At 32.1% G+C, this 20,690-nt stretch overlaps 2 protein-coding genes across 2 annotated transcripts; both read right to left on the bottom strand.

Annotated features, from left to right (window-relative positions):
• Positions 1-1,903: 1,903 nt before the first annotated feature.
• On the bottom strand, positions 1,904-17,654 carry LOC142355958 (uncharacterized; the record flags this gene model as incomplete). Its single annotated transcript, XM_075407957.1, has 2 exons — positions 1,904-2,536; positions 17,520-17,654. Coding segments are annotated over 2 exons (673 nt in total), but the record flags the coding sequence as incomplete, so codon positions are not given.
• LOC142355959 (uncharacterized) lies at positions 3,093-14,887 on the bottom strand. Its single transcript, XM_075407958.1, has 3 exons — positions 14,874-14,887; positions 14,366-14,682; positions 3,093-3,586 (listed from the first exon to the last, which is right to left on the bottom strand). The coding sequence occupies exons 1-3, from the start codon at positions 14,885-14,887 to the stop codon at positions 3,375-3,377; spliced, it is 543 nt and encodes a 180-aa protein (XP_075264073.1). The 3' UTR covers positions 3,093-3,374.
• Positions 17,655-20,690: the final 3,036 nt, after the last annotated feature.

The raw sequence follows: 20,690 nt of genomic DNA, 5'->3' as shown, positions 1-20,690 counted from the left end.
TTGTAATTCTCAAGCTTTTTTTAAAGCATTGTATTTTGATACGTCTCTGGGTTTGATTGGGTCAATTATAGCAACAATAGATCCTGAGATTACAATACATTGCCATATTTCTTTCCATGCTGAGTCAGAGTTTTTTAAGCGTTTCACATATTTATTTTCGACAGAATTTTGTACACAGGGAAACTTAAAAATCTTCTGACAATCAAAACTCAGAATTAATTCTTTCGTGTTCATGGTAAACAATCACGTTTAGAACAAATTTTTTTAGCTGGTGTGAAGATTTCCTCTAAAGCTTTTTGTCTGATCAGTGATGAGATTCAGGTAACTAATTTTTCATATGAAGCTGTTCGTTTATCGAATTTTTGGTTTTTATGGGTTTTAATGGTGTCCCAACTTTTCACCGTTACTATAAGCCAATCATTTCAATTACTCAGCCAATTTCTTCGCTCCTGTATAAATTTATCCTGTTTTTAATTCAGTATTTAATTGGTACTGTTGAAATTATAGATTAGGATTATGAATAGTAAATAATTTTCGTATTGACATCCATATTAAGGATACGTATGCTTTTGGGAGGGACCGTGAATTCGGAGCCCAAACATTTTAGAGCTTCCACTATCTGTTGTGTACATTCTTACTACCGCAACGCCTGATATATTACTTCTGTTCTTTTTTACGGAACCCTCTCATGTGTAGAAAACAAGGCTATTTCATTTCAACCGGCAAATTCATCAATAAAGACTTTCTTCAATTTCATGCTACCAATGGCAATAAATTTTCAGGCCACAATTGTTCAATATTTGCGCAATTAACTCCCATAGATTAGCTCATAGACATTTGCGGCGCGTGAGCAAACCAGTTGCGTGCAAGAAAACTGGAATGAGTTGAAAAGAAAGAAAATTAGAGCAGAAATTGAACAAAAATCGAATAAGATCTAAGCTGATTTCAACGCAAAATTATGTAAGATCTACGCTTTGAAACGCGAGTTCGGATCCTAAGAAAGTTAAGGATATGTGGCACAGTGGTAGAAGAGGAGACACGTAAGCAGGCGGTCAGTGGTTCGAGTCACATACCCACAGTTTTCGGCGTTGAATTTTTTTGTAAAATCAACGCTAAATTCAACGCAAAACATGTAAGATCAACGCTAAATTCAACGCAAAAATTGATAGATCTACGCTAAATTCAACGCAAAATATGTAAGATCAACGCTAAATTCAACGCAAAATATGTAAGATCAACGCTAAATTCAACGCAAAATATGTAAGATCTACGCTAAATTCAACGCAAAATATGTAAGATCTACGCTAAATTCAACGCAAAATATGTATGATCTACGCTAAACTCAACGCAAAATATATAAGATCAACGCTAAAATCAACGCCAAATATGTAAGATCTACGCTAAATTCAACGCAGAATATGTATGATCTACACTAAATTCAACGCAAAATATGTAAGATCTACGCTAAATTTAACGCAGAATATGTATGATCTACACTAAATTCAACGCAAAATATGTAGGATATACGATAAATTCAACGCAAAATATGTAATATCGACGTCAAATTCAACGCATTCAACGCAAATTATGTAAGAAAATTGTGGTGAATTTTCCGACTTGTCAACGCTAGTTACCGCTGATCTTACATAAATTTGGCAAATTTCCTGGCGTTGTAGAATATTTAGGCAAGAAATTTGAAAGCATCGTTTCTTTCCATAAGCTAAATTAATAGTGAACTGAAACCTAAATTAAACAAATATTTTCATCAATAAACTTTTGCCACCCAATGTGAGGGGACAACTCATAACTTTTTACCCCAACCAGTTGGAGGGGAGATTGATTAAGGTTCACGTTTTATTGTTTCTGTTAAATTGGGCATGTGATCGAGGATTTAGCCGTTTAGTTTCAGAACATTTTAAATCAATCACGATTGCACCAAATTACAACATGCTTAATTTAAATCCTGTGATTTAGAAAATATTACTAATTGAATTGTTACTAACTGTTAGTATATACTCTATAAAGATTTCGACGCCCGTATAATTGTATCATTTGAATCCATCTGTTAAAATGAGGCACTTTCGCAAAGTAGCTTTTTCCATTGCATGGGTTTGAATTATTGCCTCTGATTTTACCCTCGTAATGAGTTGCCACCCCGTATAGGCAAAATGGTTGAATTCCATGGAGTTGGCATCTGTTGATTACGTAAAGTGGGTTTCCTTCGTCTTTATAGCAGATGTTTGACCCTGTTGTTATACGAGTTGTACAGACAACGTCATCTCGACATCTTTTCCGTTTCCCCGTGTCCAAAACTGAGAAGGGCTCAGCCAAGTTACTCGTTCTTAGTTCGGTTTCTCGAAGAGTTTGTGGGTAGTCGTGTTGGGTACCGGATGTAGAGCCCATTCCACATGTTCCCACAATACTTCCGTGGTCTAGCTCGGTTGAACAGGGAAAAATAAGACTGAACACTTCCATTACTGGTTCTTCTAATTGCAGAAGAACTATGTTGTTGCCTGGTTTCACTGCAAGGAATTGTCTGAAAACAATTTTGTTTTTCAGACCTTTGCGCAATTTTTGTCACATGAGCTTATTCAATGATTGCAATGTAATACACCCTCGCAAGGACACAATTCTTCAAGGTCACGATCATTACAGGTCACAGTCATAATTATCACATCACAATGCGCCTAAATGTCAGCCGCTAAAAGAAGAATAGAATAAAATGAATGCGGTCAATGCAGAAAGATTCGCAGTTTTTAGCGTGAATGTGGAGAAAAAAGTTTCACGGCTAAAAACTGGTGTTATTGAAATTTTTCGCAACTTCTCATTTTTGCCTTTAATGATGTTGCTAATTGCGATGACTCGGTTAATAACTGCACAGCATTCCCCAATACTCTCCGCATTATTTCTTACATGGATTCCGTTCTCCGTCTTTTTCAACCACAATTAACATAAAAATAATTGCTTCCAATTGTTTTGCAAAATTGTGTAAGAAATATATTAACCTGGGGTGAATGATTTTTTTTACAGCTGTCATTGCAAATGAGTGCATTTCTAACATATAGGTACTAGAAATTGAAATAAACAAAATTAACTACTACTTAGAGTAACTTTCAGTTTTGCATTATTGAGATAAATTCCGTTTTGTTAAATTGATCAGTAAAAATTGACGTTTAATTAAAATCTCGAAAGATTTTCTTGAGATATTGTTAATAAACCAGTTATTGTACAAAATTCTAACTTTTCAGCTTTTGGCATGCCTTCCCATTTCCCATTTCAAGTTTGAATAGTGAATTAGAACGCTTACAAATATTCAGAATACAGATGCGAAACACACCAGTCATGAAAAGTACACATCAAAATATCTTGTCAATTCAATAAGGATGCAAAGTGCTGCTTTTGGACCATATGACGTTCCGCATCCATCTGTAAAAGTGGGGAATTTTGGCAAAGTAGCTTTGTCCATTGCACTTTTCCGTACCATTGTTGCTTCTACCGCTCGACTCGTAAAGTGTGGCTACTCCGTAAAGACACAATGGATCTTCTCTATCATTGAAACAGGGGTTGAATAAATAGAGGGGGTTGCCTGCAATTGTTTCCTTGTCTACAGTTGACCATAGTGAATTGTGGTAAATATATATATATATATATATATATATATATATATATATATATATATATATATATATTTGTTAAAAAATCAAAAATGTTCTTTCCAGAAATCTTTACAGCTGATAGGCAAAAAGGATGGAATAAACAATAACAAAGCATATTTGGACAAATAACATCAACATTTTGGGTTTGCGCATTCTAATAATTTGATGTAAAGAAATCAATCAAAATTGCAATTGGTGCAAAAAACGGCATCTAAAATGAAAAACTTATTTAATTGTTTTTAGCTTTATTGGCAACCCTAGTCATTGACCATTTCAAATCTTATGAGATCTTATAAGATCTTATAAGATTTTTTATGTCGCCTTACAAGTTAATGCATTAATCTTGTAAGACATTATAGGACACATAATAGATTTAACCTGAACTTCTGAGAACTTATAAGAATTGTAAAAATTCGTGATATCTTATAAGTTTCAATATTATAAGACTTCCCAAGAACAGTAAAAACTGCTAAGATCTTATAAGTGTGTCATAAGACACGCATTATTCTTGTAAGATTATATAGTTAAACAACACAAAAAAGTAAGGCCGCTAGAGGTCATTAAGTTACATAAAATTGAGAAATGAGTCCCGTTTTGCAATGATAACAGAGACTAATTTTCAACAGCAAAAGCAAATGCTGAGCGAAATGTGTCAAGATCTGTACTAAAATTTCTTGCATCACATTGTTTCCTGACCCTCACTAATGGAAGCGTTTCCACCAAAGAATAAACCATTCTTAGCTACGACAGGATCGTTGAAAGCAATTGTTTTTTTTAGATAAAGTGACAGCTGGTTTTCTAGAGAAGACCGCTTTTATAAGATTTTTGAAGACAAAAAACGTAATTGTCATAGTGCTTACAATAAGACTCAAATTCAGATCATTGTTCACATTAATATCAGATGATTATGATGTGATTGTTAGAAATGTTACGTTCTTTGTCGGAGCGAATCTTGTGAGATCTTACGTAACATATCTTACATCTTATAATTCTTACAAAGTTCACCGCCTGACTAAATCTTAAAAGACCTTACGTAAAAAATCTTACATCTTACGAGATTTGAAATTTTCTTTCACATACCAAATCTTATGATATCTTATGAGACGATTTTTAGCTCTTACAAAATTCACTCTGTCCTCTGATATCTTGCAAAATATGCATTGTCCTATAAGATCTTTCAGGACTTGCCCCATCTTATTAGCAATTACAAGACTTTGGCTATTGGTAAGAATCTTAGAAGATCTTATAGGATTTGAAATGGTCAATGAATAGGGAATTGCAGCAAAAAAATAAAGTTACCAGTCTGCTTTATTGTTTTTGCACGTTTCAGATCAAAAAATTTGCCTTAATATGAGTAGGTTCCTGTTTTCGAAGTTCACAAAATGAATTAAAAAAATATACGTTCTTTAGTTTCAATTAACTTTAAATTTAACAATTTTTAACAACCTTAAATTTTACAAATTTAACAACCGTAGACAAAAACTTAGACACTGAAATTTGGTGAGCTTCGAAAACAGGACACTAATCACACCATGGCATAAACAAAACCTTATAACTTGTATTTGCCTCAAATTTTTAACTGGTTTAACTAAATTAGCAGAACTCCATCTGTGGGAAAGCTTGCCTTTAATTATTCCGACCACACTTGGTATGGCGAGCAAATACATGCTCGACTTTTTTTGTTCACTAAATTTTGTATCGATATCTTCATTGCAGAATTTTGCGAGTTGTATCATCGGAAGAACTTTGAAGCGTAGAATTTGAAATCAATTTTAAATTTTTTTTGCTTTTGTTTTTCCCACGGAGTTATCAAAGTTTTAAGTTTTGGTAAACATTTGACGATTGACCTGACTGTGTTCACTTTTATCGTCAACTTTGTTAATTTTAAGGTTCTTTTGTATCCAATTGTTGTTTAATAACTAAAACAACTATAAATATTTTCTAAATAGATGAACAGCAATAAATTGTCTTCTTTTGGGGTCATCTCAGAGTTTTACAATGCGAAATTTTGAAATCTTTAGGATCCTTTTTTGTAAACATCTCAGAATTTATTGTTTTTTTTAAATGTCAACTATAAAAAGTTCTTTTCATATAACAATTCCAATAAAGACAAATCGCATTGACGTTCGAATGACGTACAATCCTCTTAAACATTCTTTCGAGAGATTAGCTCATAGTTTTTTGAAAGTTGTCATATTCTTTTTCTTGAAAAGAAAATGAATATTGTTATTTCTTCTATGTTCTAGTTATTGATTTTATGATTTTGACACTACGAGTTTCATTAAAAAAATTTGTGATCTCTGTTTGCTCATTTTTTTGGTTTTTTTTGAGGTTTTGTCAATTTATCACCATATCGACTATTCTCTTTGGCAGGATGGAACTTTCAATTGAAATTTTATGAAATTTAAGTTAATTGTTATGGTTTTATTGGCTTCAACATTTTCTTCTCGCACTTTTTTTGAAATTCTGGTTGTTGCGTGTAGTTGTTGTATTCTTTATGTTCGTGAGAATTAAATTAATGACAGATCGCAATAATTTCCCGACGTCCCAATGAGTTGTAACTGCACATATCTTTCGCTTTTCATTGAATTTTAATAGTTTTAATGTTTTAGATACTACTAGTTTTCTTAAAAATTCTGCAATTAATGTGTGTTTCTTAATCGTTTTTCGAGTCAGATTGTCTCAATATGACAGAATTCCTCTTTTTCCTCTTTTTGTCATCAATGAGAAGTTCCATCTACTGTAACGTAATGCAATTGTTCCGCCTTTTCTTTTCGTTTTTGTGTTAAAACTGCTTTCCGTTGACTAGGACCTTTTATGTTTAATTTAAAAAATTACGAGTAATGAATATTTGTCTATTTTGTTGTCTTTCAACATATTCCCTTTAATAACAAGTCCCGATGATTTTCAAATTAGACTCAAATGAACGTATACAATCTTTCAGTTTTTACACTAATATATGGTAAAAAATTGCTCCAATAAAATGTAACATGCTTTTAGCAGCTGATGACGTTATTGGCTTCATTTTTTGTTTTTCACAATTTGTTCGAAAACGTTTCAGTATTTATGAATCTTTCGATATTTTGTAGTGCTTCTTATCACTTAGACCTAGCAAAGACAAGTCCTAGCAAAGACATGTGTTTTTGAGTAGTTTTATTTAAATATCTAGAACTTTTTAGTTAAAAGCTAAGTTCTTTGTACTTTTTAAACTATTTTGTTTCTAAGAACTTGCTGGTTTTTTAACCTGGCCCTATTTTCCCCTCTTTCCTCCGTTCTCCGAGTTTTTACCTAAATCCCATCTGCTTTCTAGTTAGGGACAACTGAGCTTGTTTAATTTTTTTGCTTTAACTGATGATATTTTACTGTTTTTGTTTATTTTGGCGTTTGTTGTCTCATAGTCACGTTAAGAAAGGGTCTCAAGTGCGCTCCAATGCGGCAGGGCATTAATTAACTCTTTTAGTAAATAATAGTTTTTTAAAAACTTTTAAAAACTCTAACAAATCTTTCTGAACATTACTTCATTTGGTAGACAATGAAGTCAAAAGCAATAACGAACACGGGGTCGGAACATTATGCGCAATCACATATTACCAAGCCTCCTTGCTTGAAACTGAGATTATCATCACAGAAAAGTTCTCTTTGGTAGAGAAAATTGGCTTTAGAGTTATTAATTGATTTCAGTGCTTGAATATTAGTATACATTGACTACTGAGATTTTTCACTTGTCTGCTCAAGCAAATGTTTAAAAAGATTCAAAATAATCAATAGGGCTCATCTGTTCAAATTCCAATAAGATCAGAATTTTGAAAATTTGGAAGCACGTGAAATCTTCATTATTAAATACGTTCATGATATCAATCTGATTTCTTTTTGAGAACCATCTTTTTTTTTTCGTCAAATTTGGTCTGTTTTAGATTTTTGTTTTCAAAATAATTACAAAAAAGAAAAACCGAACAGTTGAACTTCTGCTCTAGGATGCGAGTTAGATAAAAAGAAACATATTGTATTGAAGACCATGGCTCACCTTTAAAATTGTTCAGAAAGATACCAATCAATCTTTTTCTGTTTGATCGAGATTTTCTGTTTGTGCACTGACTATGGGAGTGCTCAGAATATGTATTTGGCTATAATTTTTTGCAAGGAATTTTTGAAGAATCATGATATACGATAACAAATAACAACAATGATGATCATTAACTGGCGTTAGCACATGATGTTCCGACCCCAGATCATCTATATTTTTGATTTAACTGTCAACCTAATGATGAACCTAATGATGAGATACTTAAAAACAGATGTTTGAGTTTTAAAAAATTGTTACAAAACCGAACTACTAATTGAATTGCATAATACCATGCCTCATACAACGCTTACAATATCTGCCAATAGAAAGATTACGAGAAAAAAAACGAACACCAAAATAAGCAAAAACAAAAATTTTTCAGTGAATGTGCAAAAAGAGGAGAAAGACAAACACAGATATTGACCACTCAAAAACGCATATTGACCAACAAACAAAACATGAGTTACGACATGACATCAATCGGAAAATAGTTTTTGAATTACAAGAAATTGGATGGAATTAATAAAAATTCAAAAACAGCAAATTCAAAAAAAATTTGAGCAAGTAAAGTGTCGAAACCAATAAAAAAGTATTTTTTTGTACTTTGTTTTCCTAATCTCAAGTAAGTTTTTAGCAATATAACAAAACAGCGAAATTTTTGAGAAATTCCGTTATATCAAAAACGTCAAATTCAATAGCTTTCAACGGAAGACTATAAACGCTAAGTTATGTCTCAATGAGAAGAAAAGGATGTTTGTCAATCATAAGGCATCAAACGAACATCACAAGAAGTCTTATGATTATCAAAACAACAACAAATACATGTAAAAATCAAAAATTCAAAAATTCAGAAGAAAAGTCCGAGAAGAAAGTGTCGAAGCCATTTAAAACATTAGCGTTTCTCTGAAAACTTTATCTATGATCAATTGGACGTTTTTTATAAAGCAATGAGAACTATCAATATTAGGATATTGAGATAGGATTTGAAAAATAACCAAAACTACAAAACTGTATCCAAAAATTTAAAAAAAGAAAACTCGTGGCATCGAAGTCATAAAACCAATAGTTAGAAGATAAAACCACTAGCCAGATTCATTTTAGCTGCAGCAAAAAATGTGGAGGTCCTGTCATTACTGAGACTGACTTACAGTTCATGAAAATAATTTTAAGATTAGTTAATATCCGAAAAAATTTCTAAATTTTTTTAAAAAGTTTTAACAGCCATTAATTTCAGAAGCTTTCAGCGGAAGTAAAAAAAATACACTACCTTATGCCTCGATGGGAATACATGGATGGTTTTCATCAAAAAGTTATCAATAAGACATTGCAATAAGTCCTATGATTATGAAAACAACAACGAACACAGGCAAAAACAAAAAAAAAATGCAGCAGAAATTTGAGAAGAACGTGTCGAAGACATTTAAACAAAAATCTATTCTCTGATAACTTTACCTATGATACATTGGGCGTTTTTTTAAGGAATTTCCAATACGAAGATAATGATATAAGATTTCAATAGGAAACAATTACAAAAAATTCAATATTAATTTTTGAAAATACCAGAACCCGTGTTATCGAACTGATAAAACCAATAGTTAGCAGATAAAACCGTTCACCAGATTAATTTTGATTGCATTAAAGATGAAAAGAAGGGGGTTATGGTATTACTGAGTCTGACTTACTATTCATGAATATTAGTTTAATATCGGCTAATTTTCAAAAGAAAATAATTGAAAAATTATTTTTTAAAGTCTTGACAGCCCTTGGCTGTCCAATCAAAGCGGATGGCACTTTCAGTTTGTAAATCTATGCAATAGAAATCCCAAAGTTTAGTAAAATCTCAAAAAGGAAATCAAAATTTCATTAAAAATTTTGAAAACTCAGAGTCGAAGTAAAAAAAAACATGAGCGATGCCTTGAAAACGAATTTTTTGTTCATTGGGTATCATTTGACGGAATGAGGTTTGTCATTAACGGAAGCTCGATATGAAAATGACTAGTCTCCAAATGACCAAAAACATTAATAAATAGGAAAAGTTTTCTGAAAAAAAACAGCTCTCAAAATGAATTCGAGTTTTTGTTTATAGTAAACTTCCTCACGAGACCAGAACTACCCTTTTTATCGGTCTACTGGTAACACAAAATTGTTTCTTTTTGCAGCATGAAATGTGATTTTAAAATATTATTTTTATAGAAAAGCCTTAATTTGAACAAAAATTACGCTAAAATGAACAAAATCATGCAAAAAATAAACAACATATCACATGTTCACACAAAACTTTAAACCTCGATAACTCCTCGAAAAATACGAAATTCTAAAAATCTTTTTAATTTCAAATTCTACGCTGAACGAGCTTTTAAATCATACCACTCACATTTCTCTACGATGAATATATCGATCGGCCAAAACAAAAAAAAACCCATTTGAGTATATAGTTCCTCCCCCCCCCCCCCCCACCAGTGGGGTCGGTCGGAACAATTAGTTGTCAGAGTTTGTTCAACGGGCCATAAAATAAAATGTTCGTTACTTAACAGATTGAACAGCATTGTTCTTCTATGTTCTTCTCAAACAAAGCAGGCACTTGAGTATCAGAGTTGCTCATTTTAATGCTTTTGCATTTTTAGAATTCAATAATCGTAATCCATTGCCGTTTAGTTTTTATGAATTTTGCATACATTTGAAAGAATATTTTTTTGTTTGAAGATTCTACGAACTGTTTGATTTGAAAGATGAAATCTTGCTTTTTGACGTTGACTGAGAAAAGAAAGCTTTTTGTAGGCAGCAATTTGTACTCCGCTAAAAGAACCTAACGTGCAATTATTTGCAAAATTGGACACTAAGTAAAAGAGTAAATGCAAATAGATAAAATTTTGATTTACTCTCAAGCCAATTTATACTTATAAATGCTCATGTATAAGAAAATATTTATGTTTTGCATAAAACCTCCAATTCATTTCCTGAATATGCTTAATTTGCAAAATTATTCTTTCAGCGCACACAAAAAGCAAATGTGGATTTAAAAAATGTATATAATAATTCAATAAGTCCACTGACTACATTATACAAATAATTGTGCCACCAGTCAATGTTTCATGTGCCATATACGCCCTTGTATGATTTCCAAAACTTCAATAGAAAATGGAAAATGTTCAGTTTTCAGGCTTTGAAATTTTTTGTATGATCCCTGTATGATTTCTAGGAAATCATGGATGATCCTTATTTGACTACCAAGAACTCATACAAATCTTATATGACCTAGTATGAATACTAAGAAACATACACGACCTAGTACGAAATCAAAGAAAGATATATGATTGGTGACCCGGGTTGAATCAGCATTACTGGCGCTTATCTAGCATATAATAAGGGACCATAGAATAGATTATGAAACGAAATTCAACCGGTTTAAATTGAATCTGGACCTTTTCTAACAGAATGCTTGTGAAATAAAAACTCGAAGGGAAGAATTGTTATCGTAAAAAAACCTGATCCATGTAATTTTGTATGGTTCTTAATAGATCAATTTCTGTTTTCTTTGTAATTATACACAATAACTCGTTCAGATAGTGACGTTTCGAAATCAAAAATTAATTTAGTATAATACTACGACTGATTTTATTTGTTTTTACTTGCTAAAATTAGGGTGGTTTTTGAAATCACCTTTTTGCACAGTTTGCAACCACAATATCTCAAACTAAATCTCAATCGCTTTAGAACATGACAAGGAGGCTCGGTAATATGTGTTCGCAAATAAAATTCCGACCCCGCTCATCCACACTTTTGGCATAAATGTCTACCAAATGAGGAACAGATAGAAAACCTCCAAAAATTCAAGTATTATTTTAAAAAAATGTGTATGAACAAAAAAATCGCCTACAACGCAAAAAACTCAGTGGAGTTAAAAATGACGCATTAGTTTGATCAGATCAGCCAATATTAGGAAAGAAGGTCAAGACGAACAACAAAATCAAACAACAGTAACAACAAATTTTATTAGCAAACTTTGTCCTTTTAAAAACAAACTTATTAACAAAGTCAAAATAGTGTCGGATATGACCAGAACTAAACAAAAAATTTGTACTTCACTAGAAAAGATAGAGAACCATTCCATAAAAAGGCACATTAACTAAAGTTAAAAGAAATTGGCTGGTACTTTAAAAAACGATTAATTTAAAATCACATACGCATCTAAAGGAGGGCATTAAGAACTGCCATTGTTCAATTTTTTAGGTGGTTATACAAAGAACAACAAATAGAGACAACAAACACTAATTTATTTAAAACTTGCGAGAAAACGCTTTCGAAGCCGCAAAGCCATATTTCCCACTCAATTTATGCTCAATTGAGTCTTTCTCGAACGCCAATACTGTGATATAGGACCTCTCGTAAATGAGAATAGGTAGCAAGTAGACAAAAAAGAGAAAAAGGCGAAATTAGGTAATACTTTGAATTTTTCGAAGACAATTATTTTCCAAGTCATGAAAACCATTAGCTACAGAATGAATTAATTGAATAGGTTTGTCTGTTCGCCTAAAAGAAGCGCTTGAGACGTGTAATTATTCCGATTTTGTTTTACGTCTACAAAAAGAAGGTCAAATATATAACGGGACTAGGTAACAAATAGACAGAAAAAGAACAAAAATGCGAAGTTTAAAAGTGTTTTTCATTTTTGAAAACAATTGTTTTCACAATCATGAAAGCCATCAGCTATTTAATCAAATCAGAATGTAGGCTAATTTATTTTACGACAAAAAGCCAATGACACTTTCCATAAAATTAAGAATCAACAGTTAAGGACAAATGCAAGAAATTCAATGAAGTTCTTCGGGAAAGAGGTTTCGAAGCCGTTAAAACCTTAGTCTATGCCTTTGAAGACTTTTATAAGTTCAATAGTGCCTTATTTTGAACAACAATAAAGTAACATGTGAACTGTCAAAAAAGTGATACTGTGACAAAACGAGAAAAAAACGTGAAAAATGGACAAATGCTTAAAAATAAAAAAAATTTCAAATTTGGTTGTATCAAAACCATAAAACCGTAACAAAACGCGTAACACCACAAATAAGATCAAAAATTAATTTAGTAGAAAGAACAGAAGGAAGAAGCATTCAATTTTTGTGGGTACCAAGCTTACCAAACTAAAAGCTTACCAAACTAAGCTTACCAAACTAAAACTTACCAAACTAAGCTTACCAAACTACCAACAAGCTTACCAAACTAAAAGATAAATAATGGCAAAGTCCAATAAGTCATTGTTTATTCAAAAATCGAACCTTTTAAAAAATGAAAACAACCACAATATTTTGAGTAAAAAACTACATACACTATTCTGGAACTGCTCAAGAAGCCATTTGGAACTATCGACAGTGAGTTTTGATTTCAATTGTTCTGTTCTTTAATTAACATAAAAAGATCGAATTTTTTGAAAAATACAGACTGATCACAATCCAAATTCTTTTTAGATTGCAAGAATTGAACAAAACCAGCCATGCTATTGCAGTTCGCCCATTCAGAACACTCATTTGATTCGATTTCTATAGATCTAGATGATTTGTTAGTTAAAACATTAAAAAAAATGCTTCATTCTTGATAATCATATAAAAAAGTTCGCAAAAAACGGCAAAATTGTAATTCCAGGCTACTTTCAATGGAAGTTGAAGTAGGACTAGCTTCTTTGATATTTTATAAAGATTCTGTTAGTTGTTTTTGGTGTGTACTTCCGGTAAATTCAATCAAAGTGGACTAAAGGAGCTTATTTCTGGCATTTTTTGATGAAAAAGGCTGAATTTTGAAATATTTAGCCAAAATTTTAGCCCAAAAAATTAAATTGAAATAGTCAACAGAACATTTTGTCTACAAAAATAAAATCAACAGTACTATTCATAAGATTTTCTTCATGTTTTAGCAAATTTGACAAAATTTTAGGAAAAAATTCAGGAAAATGTGAATATAAATAACGCAAATCGATATTAAGTTCAAAATAATTTAAACTATGATAACTGTCTCTAGGAAACAAAATTCAAAAAAATCGTTTTGACTGCATATTCTACGCTGGACGGGTTTTTAATGGTGCTACTTGAAACTCTATAAGATGAATATATCGATCGGTCAAAATTGTCTGAACAAAAAAGCCCAGTTGAGTATATATTTCCTCCCCCCTCAAGAGGGGTCGGAACAAAAATCAGGAGAGGATGACCTTCTATATAGGAGTTATTTAAATCCCTAATGGTTTAGGATGCTTTTTTGTTCATGGATGGGATAACTTCTCCTCAACGTCATTTCTGTTTGTAGTTATTGATCTGACGATTAAAACTGTGTTCAGCAGTTTGTTAGATATATAATTTTAAATACTGTCTAATACAGTTCATTGTTCTTGACTTTACGGATGAGGGGTGTCAGTACACTATGTAAAATCGCACATTAGGGAGCATCCTTGTTGTTTCTATTTTTTTCAAAACGGGGAATTGGTGAGGCTTCTTTTTCTTCAGGCAATTTTTGTTCACGCAGCGTAGAGAAAAAGATTAAAAAATTGCAGCTCTCACAGGCTACTTTTGATTCCTTAAGAGTCACTCAAATTTGTGGTCCCTCAAAAAATCACGAAAAGGTTTTGTGGCACTTTTGCAAAGGAAACAATGTTATTTGATGCCTTCATCTTTGAAACAGATGTTGCCGCCTTTGGCAGCTCGATTAGTACAGACAACATCATCGCGGCATCTTTTCCGTTGGCCTATGTCCAAAATGGAATAAGGTGTTGCAATATTACTTGTCTTCAATTGAATTTCATAAAGTATATTGGGGTAAATTCGTTGTGAGCCCGATAGAGAACCCATTCCGCATGTACCGACATAGTTGCCGTGATGCGCTTCTTGCAAGCAGGGGAAGATCATTTTGCTGTTATCCCTGATTGGTTTGTGCAACTCAATTAGAGCTATGTTGTTACCTGGCTTTACTTCATAGTAGTTTCTGAAAGTGAACAATGATCATTATGAGTAGCATGGCTATTGTCTGCTTCATACTTCATAAGTCTTTTTGAAATCTCTCAAAAGGTCCAAGATATAAAGACTTTTATGAAAATTTAATACAAGTCAGAAATTTAACTTCTAATTTGAATGGTTATCATAAATGATCTTTCCTATGTTATCTTCACAGCTCACTTCGATGCAATCATTAGCTAATTTTTTCCTATACGCTTTTTTTGGCAAAAATTTAGGCAAAAAAGTCGGATTTCAAATCTTGCAAGAATATGAATTGGATATCCAATCTTGTTACCAATTATTATTGTTATTAGCTTTTTAGCTCAATCTTAAATTGAGCTAAAAAAGCTAATATGCCATCTTCATTTGAGCTTGTTTTCATGGAAATGGGACGTGCGTTAATTGATCCTGGACTTGAAATCAATTCCGTCAGTAAATAACATTCAAAACAAAATAATTTAAAAAAAATAAAAGTCACCACAATACAATCCCAACAAGTTTGGTTTGGAAGAGTCCACGAAAATAGCCCTGATAAAGCTGCACTTCTAACTAAAAGACCTAAATGATCCGAGTTTTTGCCATGTAGATAATTTAGCAAGAGAAATATTTCAACATGTCAAAAAAGGCTTGTATTTTGGATACTTATCGAGTTAAATTAGCAAAAAAACGGGCAACGTTCTTTTTCGGGAAGACTTTCATAGTAAGTGGGCACAAAATTAGTGTTCTATTGATTTTACTTAAACAAAATAATCTTAAACAATTTTGGCTAAAAAGCATCATTGGACACCTTTTTTGATGAGGAGGTCTTAAATACAAAAAAAACTCTGTTCGTGACATTCAGCAACCAACCCCGATCTCTAGAGGTAAAACCAAAAACACTATTGTTGCGAAATCTTTTGCTACGAATTGTAGCAAAGTTAACAATAAATTGTGCTGAAATTAGAAGAATAATCTCGAATAATCCCCGGAAAAAAACGAAATTCAGAAAACTCTTTTTTAATTTTTTATTTTACGGGCTATTTAATGATAGCACTCAAAATCTCTACGATGAATCTCTATCGATAGGTCGAAATTGACTGAACAAAAAAAACCATTTGAGTATAAATTTCGAGCCTCACACAAAAGTGGTGTCAGAGCAAATGTTTTAAATAATGTTATGATTATGAGATTTTAATTTCGTTAGGAATATTACAATTTCAATTGTATTTCTTCTAGCAGCCTAAAAGTTGCTTTCATACAGTGAATAAACTCGAATTTGCTGGATTTTTATCAAGCTTACCTAGCGATTCTCTTCAACTTTTGGAAAAAAAAGGCTGTTTTGAACAGAAATGTGCCATTGAGCTTGATTTAGTCTTATTGAGCCAACGATTGAGCTTCACTTGCAGAGAATGTGAAAGTTTAACCTTAGGTTTTTTGTATTTAGTGTTTGTCAACGCTTAAACCCAAGAAACAGAAAATTTAAAAAATATTGGCAGATATTTTTTAACTTATATAACTCAACGTTCAAAAATTTTGTTGATAAAAAAAATATCCCTGCTTGATGCAAAAAAACATATCACAAAGAATTTTTTTAAAGATTTTTGCGAAACGTACCAGGTGGCAGAAGCAATTGTTTCTTGGCGCGATGTGCGCTTTCTTTGATCCTTCTCTATTGCTTTACCTAATTAATTAATACTTTTTGTTGTTGACCCACCTGTATTTTATCTATAAGGCTGTTATTATTATATTTCCCTACACTGCCATTGATGATGTTACCTCTTGACATTTTTTTTGGCTAAATAAAGTATTGCTTTTTTAGTATTTTCGTTATTATATTCTTCTCTATTAAACACAAAAACGAACGTTTAAATTGAATATTGAAGCGGTAAAGAACCTAGTCAAGGCTTGAAATCTGACAGAACTCCCTCTAGATTGCTGGCTTTCCTATGAAAATTTTAACTTCGAAATCTGAAAACATGATCGAATTTGGAAAAGAAACGAAAAGTTGCTCAAAGTTATAATCCGCCAGCGCTATTGTAAGTCATTTTCTTCTAGTTTTTCAAAATGTTTTCTCTTCAAACTTACTATATGGCTTTCTTTTATTTATCCTTGATCATCATGAAATAATCAACTGTTTCATCAATCACTTTCTTATCATTTCTATGTGGTTTAAAAAAACTTAATTGTCAGCTTCTATAAAAATTCTGATTCACGAAAATGGATACAATTTCTAAAAAAAACTGTTGCTTAAGGAAATTGTATTCGAAAAAAATGAAACATTAACGAGATCTAATTCAATTCTAATCAACACTCTTTTCAAAAAATGGTCTATCCCTAAGCATGAAAATTTGAAAAAAGTATTAAATGTGATGAATGACGAAATTTGTTTATTTGGAAGTTTATCGCTGCTTTTACCAGCACCTGTTTAATCTGTACAATTTTAGTCACCTGTTTAACCTGTTTAATCTGTTCAATTTTATTATCATTTTTTTGCAAATAGCGTTGGACCTCTCTGCATATCAATTTTCAATGCAACATCAGGTGTTCCTTTGTAAATATGGCACTATTACCACTTCAAGAAAAATAAAAAAAAAATTATACTGAGATAATAATATTTCCCGTTGAAAACCCCACTGGAGCCTTTCGTGATTCATAGTTTGTATGGGATTATGATATGTTTAGAAATGTAAAGTGTTTTTTTTGCTTGGACTTTGAGGTTCGCTGAATATGAAATTTAAGTTATGATTTTAAACTTGTATGCATTTATTTGCATGTTAGTTTGCTCATATAGTCGCCAAACTGTTTAGTATACTCTTAATCATGCAAATGAGTTGTAGTGTGACTTACTCAGAGGGCGTGTGAATTTCAACAATATGGTGGATTTTTCTGTATCCATTCTCATGTGTGAAATCTCCTTCTTCCACCACTACTGGAACATCTTCGTCAACTGAAATATATTGGCAAGAGGAGTTCAAAGTACTCCTTCCGCGTTTTAAATAATAAATCTCGTTAAATCAATGATTAAATCAACCTTGTGATTAAGTCGATGAACAAATAGTTGAGAACAACGAACAAAAACGACAAAAATCAATAAATCTTTGGTATCTTCAGTTTCAATCGTAAGAAAGCTTCGGCACGGTCAGCTTATTCGGTATTGTCGGTTTCGAGCCGCAGAAAGATTTGGTATCGTCGCTGTTGGACACAAGAGCGATTGGGCTTGTTCAATTTTAGAAGATTCGATGTGTTCGATTTTTAAACGTGAGAAATCGTCGGTATGTTCGATTTTAGACGTAAGAAATTAAAGGTTTTTTCCATAGGACATTCTGATTTTTCTGTTTATAATATAGTCAAACGTCATGATAGCGTTCTTTTTGCAGAAATTTTAAACATTTTTCTGAGAAAAAATCTTAATGTAGAAAATTGTTGAAACTTTTCTATATATCCTTGACAAAAGTAATTGAATTAATATAATTTTCTTCTTTATTTTTGAATTCAAAAATGTGACATAGTTATTGAGTATTGATGAGAATTCTGTTGTTTAATTCACACTCACTGAGTTTCAACATGCTTTCGTGTAGTTTACAAGCAAAGTTTTTCACGGTTGGTTACCTTTGAAACAGAACATGCGGACAGGTTTTTGTTCGGTCTGCTAGACTAATCTGCTTTTGATCCCAGAATTCAAAAGTTCATGGTGTTTCTCTCAACTATACCAAATCTTTCTTTTTTTTTTGAAAAACGACGATACCGCTCTCTCTTACGTTTAAGAAGGGCGACGCCGAATAACTCTTACGTTTAAAAACGACGATACCGAATCTTTCTTTTGTAAAAGAACGAACAGCAACAATGAGGCCGACGTAAAAAATCGAGAAATTTTTGTCGTCCTTTTTGGCTAGAAAAAAGACGATAGCAACTATTTCTTATGTTTAAAAACCAAAGATGTCTCGACTAGGGCCTGCTTACTTTGCACCCCACCTTTGTACCTGCATAGTACCCGAGGGTTCGTGCCGTGCTTTTACATAACGATAAACTATATAATGTCCAGCGGTCTGTAACTCGGGTTGGGCTCGCAACGTATTGCTTGGGAGAAGCTTGAAAGGGAAAAAAACTAATTTTCATAGCCAATTTTAGTCAAGCACGGCGTTTAAATTTTCAATAGTTTTCGTATGGGCTGACCGACAGTAGTGGTACAAAATTTTTCTTTGTTATATGCAAAAGGAACAAAAGCCATCTGTTTCTCAGATATGGAGAGCATAATAACATCACAAAAAAGAACTACAACTAATCAAAGTCACCGGATCAATTGCCAAAAATCGCCAATAATTATGTGAAATGGTGTCTAATTTTGGTGAGCATATTTTATAGTACTCAAGCTCAGCGCATTAATTCCTTTTGTTAGAATAATTACTTCATTTATTTTGATTTTCTAATCATAATTACCCCAAGATTTCTTCCTAAAGCCAAGGCTAGTTCAAATTTTCAGCTTTCTTCAACTTTCATTCAAACTTTCACCTTTTGTTAAAGCATCATAGGGATGGAAAGCTAAACATTATTTTGTAGTTTCTAGACTCCAATTTTTTCTAGCTCCTAAAAATACCGTCTAAATAAATTATTGAAGAAAAATGTCTGGTGTTCAAATCCGGTTTCTCTAAACACTTTGGCACAAAGTTCAAGAAAACGCAATGAAATCAGTTCAACTTGGCGTCAACTCTAAAGAAGTAACATTGTGTGCAAAATTCGAATATTTGAGTTGAGGAAAAACACATTTTCATTAATGAAATGTCAAGAATAGTTTGATCTTTTCCTCTGTTGTTGATTCTCTTGCAATTTTGTTTTGCAGATAGGATGATTGATATTATTGATGAAAAATCTAAAGTAGAGATAAAATAAAAATAATTTAAAATCAAACAAATTTATATACTTTAATCGAAATATCTGAAAATTTTGGTTTTATGGAAAAATTAGTCAGTTTCATAGGAATCTTGAAAAATAGATAGCAAAACGCACATTTAACGAAAAATTACAATTGAGACGGAAAAATTATATATCTAGAACTCAAAAGTTATTCTGGAACTCGGCCGGCCAATAAATGTTTTTCGGAAATCGGATCTAGTTAAAAATCATGTAAATGAAGGAGTATAGAACTGTTCTATATTTTGTACTTATGACAGGAACGCTATTAGAGCAATTCTTTGATCGTTATGTTGATTCTAAGTCAACACCAATCTGGTGAGAGTTTGGGACCTATGCGGGTTGCGACCCCAGTTTATCTTAATTGATAGCAGCCCTGTGCACTCTACTGAGCCATCTGAAGTCTTACTGTGCTCTCTTATATTGAGCTCCAATTTCAAACTCTTCTTTCAAGCTCCATCAGAATTTAATTACTAGAGTGTATGCTCTAAAAACCGAAGAGAAAAATCTTCGCTTTTATTTGTATAATTCTTCTAATTTCCAAATCTGCTTGTAAAATTATGCCTCAACCTTGATCTTGACATTGATTTTAGTTATCTTAGCTATTTAAATCAATATTAAACAAAGCTTATTTTGAACTGTATTTGTTCTAAAAATGAAGTAAATGTTGGGACACTAAAAACAATAAAAAAGGAAAAGAAATGTTATCGATCATTTTTTTGGATAACCAGTTTATCATTGGACAATATGTTATTTAATTGAGATCATACGGATACCAAAAATGGTGAGTTTTAAAGTTAATTGAGAAAACGAACTTCTCTAAGTTGAAAAAGGTAATTTTCTTTTGAATAGACCTTTTTACTGAACATGAGTTTATTCTGTGCACGTTTTTATCTCAAATGTTTGTTTCTATTAATTTGTTAGCCAAGCAGGGCTTGAGTCTTCTTCCATCGATAATAGGGAGAGACCCAAGGAAAACAATCTTTAGTGCAATCAAACACAGTAGTAAGCATAGTTTAAACCTATAATTTGAGTGTTCCTTGTATAGCACAAGATTTTCTTTTTTTCTTGAGTAGCCAAAACTTTAACTTTTCAGTTTTCGTCATTTTC

The sequence above is a fragment of the Convolutriloba macropyga genome, unplaced genomic scaffold (genome assembly GCF_964194025.1).
Source record: "Convolutriloba macropyga unplaced genomic scaffold, txConMacr16.3 SCAFFOLD_4050, whole genome shotgun sequence".
NCBI lineage: Eukaryota > Metazoa > Xenacoelomorpha > Acoela > Convolutidae > Convolutriloba > Convolutriloba macropyga.
This window is presented reverse-complemented; position numbering and strand designations above follow the sequence as displayed.

Bases quoted from the DNA above. Each gene is read 5' to 3' on its own strand.
- LOC142355959 (XM_075407958.1), bottom strand. The intron at 3,587-14,365 runs GCATCAAATAAC...AAACAATTGCAG, and splicing joins CATCTGTTTCAAAGATGAAG to GCAACCCCCTCTATTTATTC.